Here is a 19840-nt window from a genome sequence, read left to right on the forward strand (position 1 = left end):
AATATAAGTAAACTAAATATCTGACCTGTGAAATCTATGTATAGAAAAACAAACAAAAAATAACAGCATCTTTCCTAGGTTCCTCACTGGTCCCATGCCTGGGATAACAGGAAAAAACATACAGTTTGAAAAGAAGCAATTATTTAAAAGCCTTAGAAAAGTAGACAAGCAAACTTACTGTTGACTTATTTTCTTTATTGAATTAAAATCACACTATTATAAAATAGCAATGTACATACAAAGGGATTTGACGCATCATAGTATATACAATTATCTTTCAAAAGTCAGGATGCAAGTTATAATGATTATGAATATAAATTTTATATTAAAACATTCTCCATAAGTGATTTATTTGACTGTTTTGGTTCGAAGTCGTCGTTTGAGAATCTGATGATCACTTTCTTTCACTTTATGGTCCATAAAAATCTGAAATTAACAATTTCATAATTTTTTATAAATAAAAATAAAAATGAAAGCTTACTTACAATTAATAAGCTATGTTCACGTTCTTAATAACTGAAATAAGTACATGACAGTACTTTCTGTCCTCCTGGACTGCAGATATACAATCTTCTATAAAAAAGCATGCCTAAGGTAGTAGATTTTATAAAAGATTCTTTCAACACTACCTAATTCTGGAATTAAAATAATCCACACTTTCACTGAATTCATAGCTTGAAATAATTACTAAAATATTTGGAGACAAGTGCCTCAAATAATTTTTAGGAAATGATTTTTTGCAGTAACAAGTATATAACTTAGAAAGTAGAAACAGCATTATTTTGCAACTAAGAAAAGAAATAACTTCAGCCAAGGGAGCAAATTATGTACTTATCAGACAGATGGAGAAAAGGAACCAAGAGAACAGTACTTCCAAAAGCATGACCTAACGATCCTAATTCTTTACTACTTGCTTCAAGTGTCTATCTTATATCTGATAGCTACTGTTGCAAAAGGTTTCTCCCGATTTTTCTTGGCCATTTTCTGTTGAAAGCTTTTTCTTTAATTCCTTTTCTATCTTCACTTCCATCCACTAGGCAGATGCAAAAATGATAGAGAATTAGAACTTTCCCTGTAATAGAACAGCCTGTTCTAAGTAAGGAGAATGAGTCATAAAGTCAGGGTGACAATCTATATAGTCTTTTCTTAAGAAAACCTGGAAGCCTTAGAGGGAAAGTGGGAGGAAATGACTGAATGTCAGTTCTATATTTTTAGCAGGCAGACTTAGGCCCAGATTTGTACAACTCTTGTGATAAAGATAATAAGAAAAACAGATGTTAGAAGCCAATAAATTATTAAATAGTGATAATTCTATTGATGGAATTAAAATTCCTCTTATGAGTTTATAAATGCAGATGTATGTGACACTTGTATACATTAATGCAGCGTTTATATTCAATTACTATAAATTTAACACATCCAGTACCAAAAGTACAACATTTAAAGCGTGTTTTAAGAGATATGGTCTACAGAATAAAAGTTCAAACCATTATATAATTCAAATTGTTATGAATACTTCAGAATTAAGAAGAACATAAACAGTTTTACTTTTAAGAAAACTTAAATAGTAGCTTACCACTTGGCCAGATATATCAATAGGAGATGAAATTTCATTTGTGTATAATTTCCGTTTGGCCCGTTTTGGTCGAGACACATTTTCTTTACTTACTTCTACATTTGAGAGCTTTGAAGAGCTTATAGTTTCAATTATCTTCTTTGCTATGAAAAAAATACATTAGTTAAATCTTGAAATAATTTTCTAACTGCAAATATTTGAAATCCTTATTAAAGAACCATATTAAAAAGAAAAGCACTGCAATTTATAAATGGTAAAAGGACACGAATAGAAAACTCACAAAGAAAAAAGAATTAAATGCCTAATAAACACACAAATTACTGACCAACAGCAAAAATAAAAGGGCAACTAAATAAAATATCACTTCACTAATGTTCAACATATTGAAAAGGTTTGGTAAATTACAGTACAACCAGTAAAACTCAGGCATCTTTAATGACTTGGAAGAGGTTTATACTACATTAAGGAAAAGATCAGGATACGCGTATAGTGGACCACGCATCACTAAGAACAATAAGGTGGTAGAGCTAGTTCAGTACTCACACGTAAAGACGTCCACAATGAATATTAAGTGAAAGTAACTTGTGAGCCCTTTATTCTAGTTAACAAACGTGTGCACATGCACACATAGAGTGAAAGAAACCAAACTGTTAACAGTTGATTGCTTCTGGTAAGTTCAATAGGAATTTTAAAATTTCTTACTTTGTACATATGCTTTTTTTTTTAATAGACACATATTGATTTTAACAGAAAACATACTTCCATTTGGGAAAACTTCTGGATAGAAAATCCATGTACATATGATATCAACTATATATTTTTTAAAATAGAAAACACATTTAAGGAAACATGCTGAACTGAGATCTACTTGTCAAGGGCTGAGCTGAGCCTGAGAGCTGAGCCGCCAGATGTCAGAGTGGCTAATTAAGAAAAGTCAAAATGAAAGTTAAAGCCTTTAACCGCTTAACTGCAGTTGAATAAGCAAGCGGCTAAACCTGAGAAAGCGCCAACTCCCACCGCCCTTCTACATTCCCCCGTGGAATAATGCACAGTCTGGGTCAGGTGGGTCAGCACAGAAGTTGGGGTGATCTTATTGCCAAGTGAGCCCTAAACAAAAGGCTCTTGCACTTGCAGTTTTATGGACCTTGGTGCCGGAGACCAGTGGGGAGGGCTAGGAGCGGAAAAGTAGAGTCAGAGTGGAGAAAAGTGTCTTCAAGTTTCCCTCCACTTCCCCGTCATAACGTCTTTGGCAGAGATGCCTGAGGACGTTCTCTACTGAAGACTCCCAATTAATAGGATACAAATGAAGGCACCTAGGCTAGGAATGCAGATATGTGTAAGAGTATGGCTGGCAAGAGACCTGAGTCCTTGACTAACTCCCTTCACAGACTAGGATGCATTGGCTGTGTACCAAGTTTGATGTGGGGACGGTAGCTTTCCCTCATGAGACCTAACAGGTAAAACCTTTGTAATTGCCTAAGGTCAGCCTGAAACAAATCACACATAGGATTTTGGCCTGGAGCTTCGAAATTCCTCACTACTGTGTGCCAACCACTATACTAAGAGCTGAGGATGTAAACTAGACAGACATTTTGCACTTGTAGAGCTTATATTCTACTGGAAAAGATAATAAGAAAACAAAAAATTATATAGTTTAAATAATTCATTTTGCACTTTGAAAAGATCACTCTGGCTTCCATGTACTGAATGGATAAGAGATAGACGAAAGGGATAAACTGGGAAACCAGCGTTACTGAGTAATGGATTAACAGTAGTTACCAGAGCAGCAGAATTTTAAGCACTGATCTCTGTTTTCTTCTTTTCTCCCTTTATTTCCAAGTGATCAACAACAGACATGTATTGCAGTTACAATCCCAAACAGGGATACTTTATATTACTAGAAAAAGTTTTTAAAAATTCCACACCGGGTATATAGGTAGGGAAGCTGTTAAGGTGCTGAGTCAACCAAGCAAGGGAGTCATTACCAGGTGGGTACCTCCCTCTCCTTGAAAACATATTTCTTTTTAATATATAAGCAACGGTCAACATAATTTAAATAAAATACAGAAGCATCTAAAATAACAAGTCCCACCTCTCCAAATTTAGACATTTAACAGTTTGCTGTTTGTCTCTTCAGATATTTTCTATGCTTATACAAACTATACCTTCCAAAGAATGTATATATTTTTTGAAAAATATATACAAATGGGTCTAAGTCTGAAGTTCCCAAACTGTGTACCAAGACATGCTGCAGCAAATTCACGAGAGCAGCTCTGAATACTTTAAATTTTTGAGGAAAACAGTGACACTCTGTAACTCAGGGTAGTTCAGTTTCAAAAAGATATCACATTACCTTCCTTCTGATGATTACATATTTTGGCAACCTGGATTTTCAGGAGCTGAATTTTCAGTGATTGTTTGGCCTTAAGTATTAACGGATGGAACTATTAGGTGTTTCTTTGGGTGCATGGACACAATGAAAAAAATTACTGAGACATTAAGGGCACTGTGAACCAAGAAAATTTGGGAAGCTCTGTGGTTAAGTTTTTACAGAAAGTATTTTTACACAACCAATCACTAAATTCAACTGCCCCTGCTTTCAGTCCCTTTCCCTCCTCACTCTCCCCACCTCCAGTCTCCAATTTATCCTATTGCTACCATTCAGGTACTCTAATGAAAACTTACTCCTTCCTGCCCCCTTCCTCCCAATAATCTCTCCACATTCTAGATGCCAGATGCATATTGCTACCTGTAATCGCCTGCACATTCCCTACACTTTCCTGGTACTCTATTTGTGTTAAAACTGTTCCCTCTGGTAGATGTGTATATAAATATATATTTATGTATACGTGTATAGAGAGAATATATATCTTAGCACATATTTATACAAAAGTATTAGTATGTCTACATTATATTATAAAGAAAAAAGCATTAAGCAACTAAACTCAATACATATTTATAGAAATATATGCTTTTGATATATATGATTAGGTAATGTTTATACATGCAGAGAAAAAAACAGTAGGAGAAAATATACCATAATACGAACAGTGGTTATCTCTAGGAGGTATAATCTTCCAACATTTCAACACCCAGGTGAAATCCCATCTCTTCTATAAAATCTTCCCATAGCCCCCAAACAAACAGCTCTCTTCCTCCAATACTACCACGCACTTTCCTTGTATCTCTGCAACTATTACATTAAGCAGCCTTCTCTGCATCAATTACTTAACTACAGATCTTTCTCTTCCATTACCCAGTGAACACCAAGGCATATCATCCTTTCATGTTTCCTCCCTAAATACCTAACATAAGACACTGTCTACTGGAAATATAATAGTCACTGTTGTTGAGTTTATACACCAATCAGATATTAGAAAACACCATATACCTAACGTAAAAGGTCATTTAATTAATATTCTGCAAACCTTTTGATTGAAGAATAGTTGGAGAATGTTGTAAGAAATCTCCAAATTTCTGTAGCGTTCCATCTTTTTTCTTAGCAGGCACGTTTATACTAATTGTAGATGCCTGACTCCGTAAAGAGTACGTTTTCTTAGATGATGGGCGTGTGGAAACCTAATAAACAAACAGTTCTTGTTATTGTTGATGAGGAATGTTAGAAGGAAACAGTTATAGCCATAGTTGAATTAAAGAGGTCAGGCACAGGTTATGAATTCTCAGGCAGGGAACTTGAGATTAAGAATATAAGGAGAGGGGGGCTTCCCTGGTGGCGCAGTGGTTGACAGTCTGCCTGCCGATGCAGGGGACACGGGTTCGTGCCCCGGTCTGGGAAGATCCCACGTGCCGCGGAGCAGCTGGACCCGTGGGCCATGGCCACTGAGCCTGTGCTCCGCAACAGGAGAGGCCACAACAGTGAGAGGCCCGCGTACCACACACACACAAAAAAGACTATAAGGAGAGGGATGAAAGGGCCGGAGAATGAGTGTGACAGAATGATAAGTCAGAGGTGAACACATCAAGGGGTACCTGCTACTTGCCAAATGCCAAAGGTTATATATTCAGAGCTGAATTAGATGAATAGAAAATGAAAGACAAATAAGTTATAACTGGACAAAACCCAACTTCTGAATAATTATTACTAATCAAATTTGACATTTTTATTTTCATCTGCTACGTTATAAATGTAAGTTATGAAAATGGTCAATTTTGGACAAATTAGATGACAAACCTTTTGTTCCTTTTTGACGGAAGAATTTCTATGCTCAGAAACAGGGGACTTCAAATTAGTTCTGGGTGTAGCATTCTTCTTATTTTCAAAATTCACAAAGTCCTAAAAATAATGAATTTCAGCACTGATTAATTTCTTGACAGTGTTTTCTTTCTCTCTCTAGACTCCAGGGGAGGAGAAAAAAAGAACAAAAGCAAACTAACAAACAAACAACAACAAAACGAGAAAATGGTTCTCAACCAGGGGCCATTCTGATGCCAGGGGACATAGGCGTTGTCTGAAGATAAGTTTTGGTTGTCGCTGCTGGGGATAAGGGGAAGGTTTCATGGAAACTAGTGGGTAGAGGCCAGGAATACTGCTAAAAACCCCTTAAAATGTACAGGGCATTGAACTCTCCTAAACAAAGAAATATCCAGCTGAAATTGTCAATCACGCTGAAGTTGAGAAACCCTGACTGAAGGTACAATGTTTTTTGCCAACTTCACTGAAATATTCCTCAGATATAACACATGTAAGTTTAGGCACACAGCATGATGATGCAATACACGTTGTTATCAGAAAATGACTGAAGGTATGAATTTTTCACATGCATCATGATGAAATTACATTAGTTAAATGAAGGGATGACATCTTTTATTTGAACCCCATCTTGACGATACAACATAGCAACATACTTATCTACCCTTTTCCCAACTCCCAAATCATGCTGAGCATAACCCCTCATCGATACTTAGTGACACTGAAAACAAAGCAAAACTGCGGTATAAGCACAGGTAAAATGTGAAGGTTAAGAATTACCATCTGTTTTTGCTACTAAAAAGGCATGACATCTCACTCTTCTTTTCCCCACTTAATCTTAAGACAAAGTCTTTTGTAGTACATTAACTGAACTGAACTTGTGCAAATATCAATAGTACTAAAGATTACAGGCATAAAAGGGAAAAAAAAAAAAGGCAAGAACAGAAGCAGAGAGATCATGACTGAACCTCAGAATTCAAGTTACCCAGTAAAGTCTTAAGGATCACAAGAAGATTTCGTAAAAGAGGAAAGACAGATGGTAATCAGGGGAAGCAAAGGAAGAAAGATTGTAACTCCATCATACTTGTAGCGTTCAATAAAGAGCTCTTTGGAGTCTTCACTAGATTAGAATATAGCACTGTATAAATTATTTTCCTGAGGACTTTACAACACTCAGTTTATTACAGCAGTAAAGAGCTAGCAAAATCAGTTAAAACTTTTAAGTTTCTACATGGTTTACCCTACAACAATCTGTGTATCTATTCTGAAACTGGGAGGATATGCCGGCAGTAAAATGAATAAAATAATTTTATCTTAACCCCCCGAGTATACAACCAATTTTTCCTTTTCCTTTGAAAAAAATGAATCAAGTCAACATAGATGTTAGTCACCATGTTAACAAAGATGATGAAATTAAACTACTTAGTACGGTTGGCCCTTGAACAAAACAGGTTTGAAATGCATGAGTCTGCTTATACACTGATTTTTTTCAATAGTAAATACTTCATTACTCCATGATCTGTAGTTGGTTGAATCCATGGATGAGGAACCTCACATGCTGAGGGCCAACTGCAAGTTACACAAGATTTTTCTGTGCTGTGGCTGGCACCTAACCCTCATGTCGTTCAAGGGTCAACTGTATCTTAATAATATCTAAAGTGTACTAAATATAAATTAAATAAATAGAGAATAAAAGTTAACTAAGGCGCTCCAAAACAATCGCTAAAGGTGTTCTATGTGTAGAAGGAAATATGCTAAATAATATTCGTTCAGCAAATGTATTACCTGACAGAGAGCCTCACGAGTATGGTTAATATTATTCCTGCTCTTCCACCAACTTGAAAATATACTACTCTTTAAAGGCGTGAAAAAGACAAGTTGGAAAAAAAGTTATTGTGCCAGAGAGTTTATAATTATAGTTTTAAACATAAATATTTCTGTTAACATAAATATTGCCATTTATTATGTATCTACCACATGTGGAACAAAAGCAAAACATTTTAAACATATTATATCTAATTCTTCATTTCCGAAAGGAGGAAAGTGAGGATCGGAAACTTTATGTGACTGGCTAGAATATGACAGAAGGTTTGGTAACCCCACGATCAGAAAGCTCCAGCAGGAAGAAGTAAATAGTTCTTGGCCTACCACTAAATCGAGACCCAAATTTTAATACTGGCTCATAGAACAAGAATTCCTCTTCTGAAACCAACTATGATCACAGAGACCTAAGATTTTAGTTAAATGACAAAGATTATATTCAAGCAAGTTAGTCGTTTCAGTTTCTCTAATTCCTTTTATCAACCCCTTTTCTCTTCCATTGGAGGGAAAGTGACTGAGTTTGAACAGGACCGGTATACTGAAATAGCTCGCTACTAAAATTCACCACCATTTGACCTGTCATAGCTTCACTAAAAGAAGGAATAATCTATATATTTTAAAGTCTATAAGCTTTTTGTGTGAGGACTATTCACCACAGTAATATTCTTAAAACAGTATTAAATATACCATAAACTATGATTTTGGTCTCTAATAGCAGTGCTTATGAATAGAAGGGCAATGTAACAGAGTTTAACTATATATTATCACTGAGCTTAATAATAATAAGGTTTACTTGTTTAATTCACTTAATAGTTAAGTATTTACCTCCTCCATTTCATTACTCTTCCTCTTCCGGGCCTTGGGAATCTTAACCGTCACTGGTGAGGTACAACCCAGGTGTTTCACTGCCATTTTGTTTGGCTGTAAAGGTGTAAATTGAATCTCTAACTCAGGTTTTGGAAATCGAGTACTTTGATTATTTTCTGTTGACACTTCACAAGAGTCAAGGACTACAGATCCATCCTACAACAGAATTTAAAAGGAAAACAAATCTTATTTGCAGAATATGAATTTCTAAATTGCCAAAAATTAACTGTCTCAATTACCTATTAAAAACAATAAATTGGAAAAGATAAAGTTTGCTTGACCAAATTTGCTACAGCAAGGACAGAAAGACTGAGTTATCATCTACTTTCTCCAGGTTTATACACGGTATGTTAAAATTGAGAGAAACTTAGAGATCAGTATTTCCCAAACCTGTGTCATCGTAAGAATTATATAGAGAAATTGTTTAAAAGATTCTTGGACCCTACCACAAACCTACTAAATCAGAACTCTCCAAGGAAAGAGTCAATGATTTTTAATAAGCGCCCTAGTTATGGTAAACTAAAGTTTGCTGTAAATTCTTTACTGTTCTTCCCACTGAGAGATAGAGTCTCATTCCCCTTCCTTGAATTGGGACTGGCCTTAATGGCTTCCATGACTGATAGCATGTGGTGGAAGTCACATGATTCTTCTGAAGCCTTGTAAGGAATGGCTTGTGTTATTTCCCCAGATCAAAATGCCTTTCTCTTCCCATTCTCTGCTTGGTAAACTTCTATTCACCTTCAAGACCCAGTACGATGTTACTTTTTCTAATCCACGTCCACAACCACTCAGGCAAAATTCATCATATCCTCCTCATCAGTGTTCCTTCTTAGCACTCTCTTTATAACACTTAGTCCATAAGGTGAAACAAGATAGTCATTAAATACCTGTCTTATTAGACTTCTTATTCCTTGAGGATGGCGATCATATCTTACTTATGTCTTTATCCTCAGTGCAAGGTTTCCAACAATGAATGCTCCCAATAAATGTGTTTTTAAAATAGATATTTAAAAAGTAATTTTATTTTCAACAAGTGACATAGAATTTGTATCTATTTCATAGGCAATCTGAGAAACTACGTTATCCAATGCAAGTCACAGAACCCTAAGCCCACTTCAAACTAAGGAAACTCATTGTGAGGTTATTGGGATTTGGTGATAAAGTTATAAAATGGGTAAAATTTCCAAAAAATGCTATTTAATAGAATGCTTATTAAATGGACTGCTTATGAGGGAAAATAGTCATCCATATTTTGTCTTTTGTGGGATTTCCTATCTCTGACCATCAAATTTGTTTATAATCAAAGATCTGTTTGAGATCAGTATCATTTTGAGAGGAAATTAATACCATTTGGGGATCAAATTTCCCCAAAAGAATTGCATCTCCCCTCAAAAGCCTTCAGTTTTCCTTTCCATAGCCAAGAGCACACACAGCTAACTGTAGGTATAGCAAGATACCTACAACAACTGATTAAATTATACTTGCAAGTATTATTTAGTAATTAATGGTCACTGGTAAAGAGGGTTAAAAAGTGGACCGTGTTATCAAATACTCACTTCTACTTCATCCCTGGAAATTTCAAAACTTGTTGACTGAGGTTCAGTTTCAACCCTGCCAAAACTTGTTGACTGAGGTTCAGTTTCAACCCTGCCAAGATCCACTGAACTCATATGCCTGGGCTGGATATCCATGGTCTGTTTTTCCTAGTAAGGAAATATTAAAGCAACAAGCCACCGTAACCGAATATACATTAAAATACTTCACCTAAAGAATATAATATCAAGATTTGGGTGAATTAAATAGTGGAAGTAATTAAACACTTCTTCAATGACCAACTAACTCTCCTTCTTCTTCTCTTTCATCCTCAGAGAGTTAGGAAAGGCTGGGCAACTTTCCAGCCTCTTCTGAATCTGATCTAAAGAGAAATTTGAAAGATTACTTTCAACTTCCAAGGTGTTTTACATATATTCTCTCATTTTACTTTCACTGCAACTCTGAGATTTGGCAAGAATTGTTATTCCTACTTTCCAGATGAAGAAATAGAGAGAAATTAAATAACATGACCACTGTCTGTACTGAGTTGGAGCTTGAACCCCCAAAACCACTTTGGTAACACAATTTTGAAAAAGTAGGTGTCTTAGGAATGCAACTATAGCATTAGAGTAGAAAAGACCATACTGATAACTAAACCTTTCCTCGCTGCCCACTCTTCATCTCAGTCAGTCATAGGGTATGCTCTATTCCTAAACCCTACTTAAGGGATCTATAAAAAAAATCAGAATACATTTTTAAACTTGATAAATTCCAACGTGCACCTTCTAATCACCACCATCAAAATCAAAAGTCAAATACATCCCTTATGTCACCTACCCATAATTGTCAAATAAAAAAGATGCTATTGCATTCATAATGGGGAAAGCAACTAGCATGTACTGACTTCCACTGTGGCAATAACTGTGCTAACTGTTTTACAAATGCTCTCGATTAATTTTCACAATTCTATTAGAAAGACATTATCATCTCTGTTTTGTTTTTTTTTTTCATCTCTGTTTTAAAGTTTGGAAATGTTAAGTAATTTTCCTAAAGGTCCCAAAACCACACTGACAGCAGTTGATACCTAGTTTTTCTAACTTTCTATTCTGTGCAATTTATACCACATGTTAATACCTCTGTTTTGAGCAGTCTTTCTCTTATCTTAGAATCATGAAGTCTTTTGATGTAAGAGACATATACGCACAAACACGTTTAATTTTATTATTGTCTGAAGGCTGCAGAACAGCAGATTTTCAAATGCACATTATTTACTCTGAAAAGACTAGCTTCAGATGTACCCTGATTCAATTTACCTGGGAAATAGCTATCTGTGAAATGCAATATTTTCTTTATCTAGGGTTCCTAGCCCCAATGCAATATTACCAAAGTAGCTCCTGGGAATTCCCTGGTGGTCCAGTGGTTAGGACTCGGTGCTCTCACTGCCGCGGCCTGGGTTCAATCCCTGGTTGGGGAACTAAGATCCCTGCAAGCCGCGTGGTGCAGCCAGAGGGGGGGAAAAAAAAAGCAGCTCCTGAATGACTCACATCTCCTCACCATTGTGCTTATTTCCAAAAACAATTTGTATTTTTATCATAAATTTAGGATGGGTTCAAGTATTTAAATATCACCAAGCATTCAGGCTGAGTCACATTTCCACATTTTAAAGGCAGATTAGGGACTAAATCATCAGTTGTTTATTTTCTAATTATTCTATCTAAGAGATATGACCAAAATATTGGAGAAAGTACTATTTCTCAATTAGTCATTGATGAGTCAACCATAATGATAAACTCTGAAAACTCAAAATTCATGACCAATATCCAAATAATTTATTTTTATTTATTTTTGCGGTACGCGGGCCTCTCACTGCTGTGGCCTCTCCCGTTGAGGAGCACAGGCTCCGGACGCGCAGGCTCAGAGGCCATGGCTCACGGGCCCAGCTGCTCTGCGGCATGTGGGATCTTCCCGGACCGGGGCACGAACCTGTGTCCCCTGCATCGGCATGCGGACTCTCAACCACTGTGCCACCAAGGAAGCCCCTATCCAAATAATTTTTTCAAACTATGATTCCCGACTGATCTACTTACATTTTTATTCTTTAAAAGTTAATCAATTAAATAATTTTGAATACTTCCTATGTTTAATTTAAAAAGGCATAGAAAGAACATGATTCTACTGACTGTTTTAGAAGTTTCTGATGTGATCTTTTTTAATTGTTCAATTTCATTATCCTTCTGTATGTTACTGGAGATCAGTGCTTTCAGCTGTATTTCTAAAGCTGCAACCAGTTGATCACGTTCTTCCCGCCACTGTTGGAGGTTACCATCTTTCTCAGCCAACTGTGCCTGAAGCATTTCCTAAACAGAATATGGACAAAATGTTAAAATAAACCTTGCAAAATTATAAATATAAGAAATTTCTGAATTTCTAAATAACACAATAAATACAACTGTGAACAGGATATATAACAAATTACGTAGTCAAGTCTCGATAAAATATTTACTTATAAAGCCAAACACATAATGCCTTCATATATCTTAAATGTTCACATTGGGCACTTCTTTCAATAAAAAATTACAGCTTTTAAACTAAACCTAGCATTTCCCCCAATATTTGAGAAATGAGATGGTAAAATTACAATAAAACAAATGACAAAACTAATAGCAACAAACAATAGAGAAATGAAAATTAAAAATACCATTTTCACTGGGTTCAAAAATCATGAAATAGTTAGCGGTAAATTAAAGAAAATATGTGCAAGACCTAAACATGACAAACTACAAAACATTGCTGAAACAAAGAGAGAATCTGTGTTCAAGGATCAAAAGATTCAATATTGTTAAGATGCCAGGTCTCCCCTGGCATCAAAAGATCTAGAATCAAAGCAACTTCAAAATTCAAGCAAGTGCGCGCACGTGTGTGTGTGTGTGTTGACAGAAATGAAAAAGCTGACTCTAAAAATAATATGAAAATGCAAATGACATAAGTCAAAATTATGTTGAAAATGAAGAACAAAGTAGGAACGGGCTTCCCTGGTGGCGCAGTGGTTGAGAGTCCGCCTGCCGATGCAAGGGACACGGGTTCGTGCCCCAGTCCGGGAAGATCCCACATGCCGTGGAGCGGCTGGGCCTGTGAGCCATGGCCGCTGAGCCTGTGCGTCTGGAGCCTGTGCTCCGCAATGGGAGAGGCCATAACGGTGAGAGGCCCGCGTACCGCAAAAAAAAAAGAAAAGAAAAAAAGTAGGAGCAATCACACTACATCATTTCAAGACTACTATAATAATAATAATGATCAAGACCGTGATATTGGTGTAAGGATACACAGACATCAGAAAGCAGAGGATAGGGTCCACAAATGTTATGGTCAATTGATACTCTATAAAAATGCCAAAGAATTTCAATGGAGGAAAGGACAGTCTTTTCAACAAAGAGTGATGGAACAACTGAAGAGCCAAATGGAAAAAAAGAAAAAAAACCTTAATTTTAATCTCACACAATGTATGAAAGTTAACGCTTGGACAACTGATTTATGACAAAAGTTGCAGGGCAGTAAAAAAGAAAGTTTCTTCAACATGTACTACCAGGTCAATCGTTAATACACATTTACAGTGACAACAACTGCTTTTACCCCATCTCACTCCAACATAAAAATTAATTCTAGGGTCTAAATATGAAAGGTAAAACCCCCAACTTTTCAGGAATAATGTAAGAAAACATCTTTATGCCCTTGAGGTTCATAAAGGAAAAGATTGGGAAAATGAATTACAATACCTAAGAATTTCTGTTCTAAAAAGGCAACAGGAGAGTAAAAAAGTAAACCAGAGATTGAAAGAAGGTAACTGCAACACGCTCCTATCCAGAAAGTATAAAGATAGTCCAATAGAAGATAAGCAAGGGGACTTGGATAGGCAGAGCCAATAAACTAAACATCCAACAATACTAGTTGGAGTATAAATGGATACAACTATTTTGAAAATCAGTCTGGCATTCTACTAGAGTTCCACATACGTTTACCCTGTCAACTAGCAATTCTATTCTTGGCTATATAGGCAATAGAAATGTATACACATGTGCACTAACAGAAATATATAAAATGTTAAGAGGAGATCTTACGCATTAACAGCCCAAAACAGGAAACAATCCACATATATTCAACTTTAAATTGAATAGACCGAGGTATACTTATACACTGAAATATTCAGCAATGAAAACAGACTAACTCCAGTTACCTGCAATAGTATAAATGATCCTCACAAACATAATACTGAGTGAGAGAAGCCAGACACAAGAAATGCATTCTATATATTTATGTTTTCATTTATATAAAATTCATAAATGAGCAAAACTAAAGTTTAACATTAAAAGATAGAACAGTTATTACCATTCAGAAGAGGGTTCTATTTTTTAGGAACTCGGTGGTAGTTAAGTAGGGGCTGGCTTTATAATAATTCACTGAACTATACGTTTTGTTTACTTACTGTGTTATGTATGTTACAATTTTAAAAGCTTTAAAAAACATCAACAATTTATTTCTTAAACATCATAGACACATATCCTAGGTATGACTGTAAAGAAATATATGGGAGAAAGGAGAAAGCTAGCTTTCTCTAGGATTAAAAACTCAAAGGAGGTTTACTTGCTGGCATTGCTGCTACAGGGACTACTGATTAGGAAAAGAAAGTAGGCCCATTCCTAGGTTGGAGGTAGAGTGACTGACTATGACAGCCAAGAGCTTTGATTTCACTTCTTGCCTCTTATTACTGTCCAGGAAGGTTGGATGGGCTGTGGACAGAAAGAGAACCAGCAGTAACATTTCCTGTTAAGATAAATGCAGCATTACAATCTCGCTCAACCCAACACTTCCTGAAGGTACCTCCAGTCATGTGGAGTTCGCACATGAAGTGAAATATATTGCCATCTCATTGCTGTAGTAATGACAAGTATTAGTCTCACATAACTTGTCACATGACAAAGAGAGTCAAGACTCTAAGGAAACACAACAACTAAATGGAACGTAGTGTCCTAGATTAGATCCTATATCCAGAAAAAAACAGTGGGAAAACTGGTGAAATTCTAGTAAGGTCCATAAGTTAGCTAACAGTACTATAATAATATTGATTTGTTGGTTTTGATCATTGTATTGTTGTTATGTAAGATCTAACATCAGAAGTTGGGTGATAGGTATACAGAAATTCCCTGTACTAGTTTTGCAACTTTTCTGGAAATAAAATGATTTCAAAATAAAAAGATAAAAAAATTTTAAAAATCATTGGAAAAAATCATCCCTAACTTATTGAAAATTAACATTCCTGTTTGTACAGGAAAGTTTAGCTGGTATAAGTAAAATTCTGTCATTAACAAAGGAAATGCCAATAGATGACAATGTGATACTGCCACGTTACTATTACTGTAAATAGAGAACTAGTTTTTCATTTAAAAATAATGTTAATGTATTACTCAACAGCTTTCCTCGGATCAATGATGACTTTAAACTTCTTTTTTCTGATTCAGTGTCAAACAGACTAAGTTGTCGATTTAAACAGGAGGAAAAAAGACAAGCTAAGATAGAATCACTTAAGAACTAGAGCCAGTCAATGTAAAACTGAAGGTTATTTCTACCTATAGTCTTCTAGAGACTGTTTAGTTGACTTTAAAAAAAAGACCTGATAAAATGAGCTTTTGAGGTAAAATATAAACACCATGTTAGTGGAATCTACAGTTCAAAATGTAAATGTTTTACAATACCGTAGGGATAACCCTGTGGCAGTCAAAAGAAGAGATTTTTAAGCTCTGAATCTAAATATTGAGATATAATTATTTTCCCAACAATAAGAACTTCAAGATAAAATGGGCTAGAAAAGTCATCTTACAAACAGACAAACTGCCTTTGAAAAAAAAAAGACAAAAAACAAAACCACGCAACCATGTAGATACTGATAAGAATATAAGAATCCCAGGGAAAAATTTAAGAAACCAAAGAAAGCAGGCGAAATACATAGAAGAAAAAGTATAATTGTTACCAACCATTTCGTTTTGTTGCTTCAAACAATGCTCTCTGTCTTCAGCATATTTTTTCATCTCTTTGTTTCGTAGATTCTCAGCTTCTTTTGCTTGAGTGAGAAGCATCATTTTTTCTTCTAACCATTTTTTTCTATCAGCTTTATATTTCTGTTCAGATTCCTATATGTATACATAGCATAAGTAACTATCATATGCTTCAAAAGCAGTTAATAAATCTGTATTTACAACATTTCCATGTAATCCAGCACCTTTCATTTCACCTCTTCAAAAAGTTAAAAACAAGTGTTTTTCTTTAAATAATGACAAGATTTGAGTTTATTTTAGATTATCAAAAGAACATTGTTGGTTTGCTTTCCTAAATAGTTATTTCATTTATAAACTTTACTTTGCTATAAAGTGCACTTGAGGACTTTCCATCATGAGTGAGCGTAAGAAGACACAATTGAAATTTCTGAAAGAGTTACAGAGAATCAAGCCTTCTTAAATGCCAGATTAAAAAAAAAATGATTTATGGTAGTCATTTCTAATTGTATGGTTCCAAAACTAAAATTTTCCTGGGTATACAGGATGCCAAATAAAGAATAACTTGTGCAAGAGGGCAAACATTTATTAGTTTAAGGAACAGCTGGACAGAAAATATAGTTGATCAGTAAATTTCAAAGAGGTTTCCATAGATCCTGTGGGTTCAAAAATGTCTAATTTATACATTCAAAATTCAAGTAAAACTTCATTTGAAACAAAAACAGTAATACCACATTAAAAGCTATGTATTTAAAAATCTCGTTTATTATCTAAGATATGTGATCACATTATTTTAGAACAATATAGAACATACTGGTATTCCTTAATATGAACATTCTCGATGTAATTAATGTTATTTTTTCAAAATTAATGGAGTAGAAAGGATAAATTCTAAAGTACATAATTAATAGTTAAAAAAAGAAAGTAACTGATTTCTTTTGTATTTGTTCAGTATCTGATTATATACAGCCTAAATTTAAGAAAATAATTTAGATGCAGTCTTTTCAAAATCACTGTTATGTTTTCTTCAGTCCCAAAACTACAGTTGGATTGCAACTCCTAATAAATAAAATGTACAAAATTTTACGTAGTATTTTTAAGTCCCATTAAAAAAATATTTCCCCCATATGTTGTATTCTACACATAGTATGTGAAAGCTAAACATGGGAAAACATATAAACACAAAACAGAATATCTTCTCTGTAGTAGTATAGTTTCAAATGTATTCCAGTGTTCAGACATTCAACTCTATTCTTTTCCAGCTTAATAATTAAATTTACAATAATCAAAATAATTTTCCTAATAGTCATCTTCTCCACAGAAGTACTTGATGAGTTAGAAGTTTAAAGCGTAGAAAATAGGTACAAAGACATAAGAAGTGATGATTTAAAAATTAAATATGTAAAACTGAAGACCCAACCACTGCATTTTCATTGGCACTTACTTAGCAGCTTGTATCTTGGGAATTTCTTCCCTGTGTCACTTGAGTGTATACTGAAAAATTATATATTAACATTGCCCAGCTATTGGTTCATCCATATCTAAATTAATTATAAAATATTTACTAAATTATCCTTTTATGAGAAATATAATGAATATATATAAAGATACAATTACATATATAGATAAAAATCATACCTGTAACTCATCTTGAAGCTTACTGAGCTTTATATTAAGTACATCTGTGTTATCCTCAAGTTCTTTATTTGACCTTTGATTGCTTTTGGTTTCCAAATCTTTGCATTTTTCCTTCCATTTTTCCAATTCTGATTTGAAAACATAAAATTATTTTTAAAGTACACGCAAAAGTTATACCACATAGAGCTACATGTGGCATGGGATACAGACAAGAATCAGCAGAGCCCAGAAGCAGAAGTACACAGACCAAGATAGAACCGAGACCCTTCTAAGAGCTTACCAAATTCTTAGAGAAGAACTATAAAAACCTCTCAATAAACCCACTGAATAGTGTTCTGACTATACAGTATAAATGCATGCCAATATATAGGAAACTTCATGTTCTCAAAAATTAAAAACAAAAACAACCGGCTGATGGTATTCTGAAGGATAGAGTCAGAGCATTTATTGAGATAAACATATAAGATGATACCAGTTGCTATACAGAGGTGAAACTCAGTTGAAAGTTTATTCTTAACATCTGGGGAACACTGCAAGCTATCATCCAGTTATTATGAAAGTGTCCTTATTCCTTCTCTGACTTAGGTACAACAATTTTCATCATAATGAAAAATGACAAGGGACAGGATGTTCCACAAACACACCAAATACTTTTTCATTATGAATTATTATAAACACTAAACTATGTTTAAAAAGGAAAGAAATCTAGGAAAATAAAGAAAATGAAAGTATGCTTTGAGATATTTAAGCAATCTTGTTTCACCTGTGGCCAGTCTTTCAGTTTCCTTTAATTTAGCCTCAAGCACTTGATCTTGTTCTACTTGAGTTTGTTCTTGTTCTTCTAGGGTCATTCGCATGTCTTCAATTATTTTCTCTTTAACGCTTAGATCTAAAAATTTGGAAAGAACATTTTAGAAATTACTAACATCTACATCTAGATATCCAATTTTTCCTTTGAGTTCTTCTAAAATTAAAATACACTTTTATTAACTATAATAGAATATGAGTTCCAAATAGAAACTCTGTCCTGTTCACTGCTATATTTTCAATGTCTAGAACAGTACTGGCATATTGAAGGATCAACTAAATAACTGATGTACAGATGGATGCTTAGATGAATGCAAGAATAAATGGATGGAAAAGGAATCTTTTCAGATAAAACTAACAATTTTCAATATAATTACACTATTAATAAAAATAATAAAAACTATTATTTTACTGTACTTCGCTTTATTGTGCTTCACATATACTGTGTTTTTTTTACAAATTGAAGGTTTGTGGCAACCCTGCATTAAGCAAGTCTATCAGTGCCATTTTCTAACAGCATTTGCTCATTTCCTGCCTCTGTATCACATTTTAGTAATTCTTGCAATAATTCAAACTGTATCATTATTGTATTTGTTACAGTGATCTATGATCACTGATCTTTATGTTACTCCTTTGATTGTTTTGGGACACTACGAACTACACCCATGTAAGACAGCAAGCTTAATCCATAAACACTGTGTGTGCTGTGACTGCTCCAATGACCAGCTGTGCCCCGTCTCTCCCTCTCCTCCGGCCTCCCTGTTCCCTGAGACACAACAATACCGAAATTAGTCTAATTAGTAACACTACAGTGACCTCTAAGCGTTCAAGTGAAAGGAAGAGTCACATGTCTCTCACTTTAAATCAAAAGCTAGAAATGAAAGGATTAAGCTAAGTTTAGTAAGGAAGGCATGTCAAAAGCCCTGACTGGCCAAAAGCTAGCCGTCTTGCACCAAACAGCCAAGTTGTGAATGCAAAGTAAAGTTCCTGAAGAGACTTTAAAGTGCTACTCTAGTGAATACTCAAATGATAAGAAAGCAAAACAGACTTATTGCTGATATGGAGAAAGTTTCAGTGGTCTAGATAGAAGATCAAAACCAACCACAACATCCCCTTAAGCCACAGCCTAATCTAGAGCAAGGCCCTAATTCTCTCCAATTCTACGAAGGCTGAGAGAGGTAAGGAAGCTGCAGAAGAAAAGTTTCAAGCTAGCAGAGGTTAATTCATGAGGTTTAAGGAAAGGAGCTGTCTTCAAAACATAAAAGTGCAAGGTGAAGCAGCCAAGTGCTAATGTAGAAGCTGCAGCAAGTTATCCAGAACATGTGACTGAACTGCTGGAATTTCATG

The 19840-nt window shown here is 34.9% G+C and overlaps 1 protein-coding gene across 1 annotated transcript in view; it reads right to left on the reverse strand.

The window, feature by feature from the left end:
• Positions 1 to 348: 348 nt before the first annotated feature.
• KIF20B (kinesin family member 20B) overlaps positions 349 to 19840 on the reverse strand; it is a 73871-nt gene continuing 54379 nt past the window's right edge. The window contains exons 23-32 of the mRNA XM_065893899.1: positions 18450 to 18575; positions 17687 to 17814; positions 16031 to 16186; positions 12188 to 12364; positions 10031 to 10177; positions 8433 to 8630; positions 5769 to 5870; positions 5005 to 5155; positions 1577 to 1719; positions 349 to 426 (exon numbers count right to left, since the gene is read on the reverse strand). Coding sequence (XP_065749971.1) covers positions 349 to 426; positions 1577 to 1719; positions 5005 to 5155; positions 5769 to 5870; positions 8433 to 8630; positions 10031 to 10177; positions 12188 to 12364; positions 16031 to 16186; positions 17687 to 17814; positions 18450 to 18575 — 1406 coding nt within the window. The remainder of the gene's footprint in view (positions 427 to 1576; positions 1720 to 5004; positions 5156 to 5768; positions 5871 to 8432; positions 8631 to 10030; positions 10178 to 12187; positions 12365 to 16030; positions 16187 to 17686; positions 17815 to 18449; positions 18576 to 19840) is intronic.

Source organism: Phocoena phocoena, chromosome 16 (assembly GCF_963924675.1).
Source record: "Phocoena phocoena chromosome 16, mPhoPho1.1, whole genome shotgun sequence".
Classification (NCBI taxonomy): Eukaryota; Metazoa; Chordata; class Mammalia; order Artiodactyla; family Phocoenidae; genus Phocoena; species Phocoena phocoena.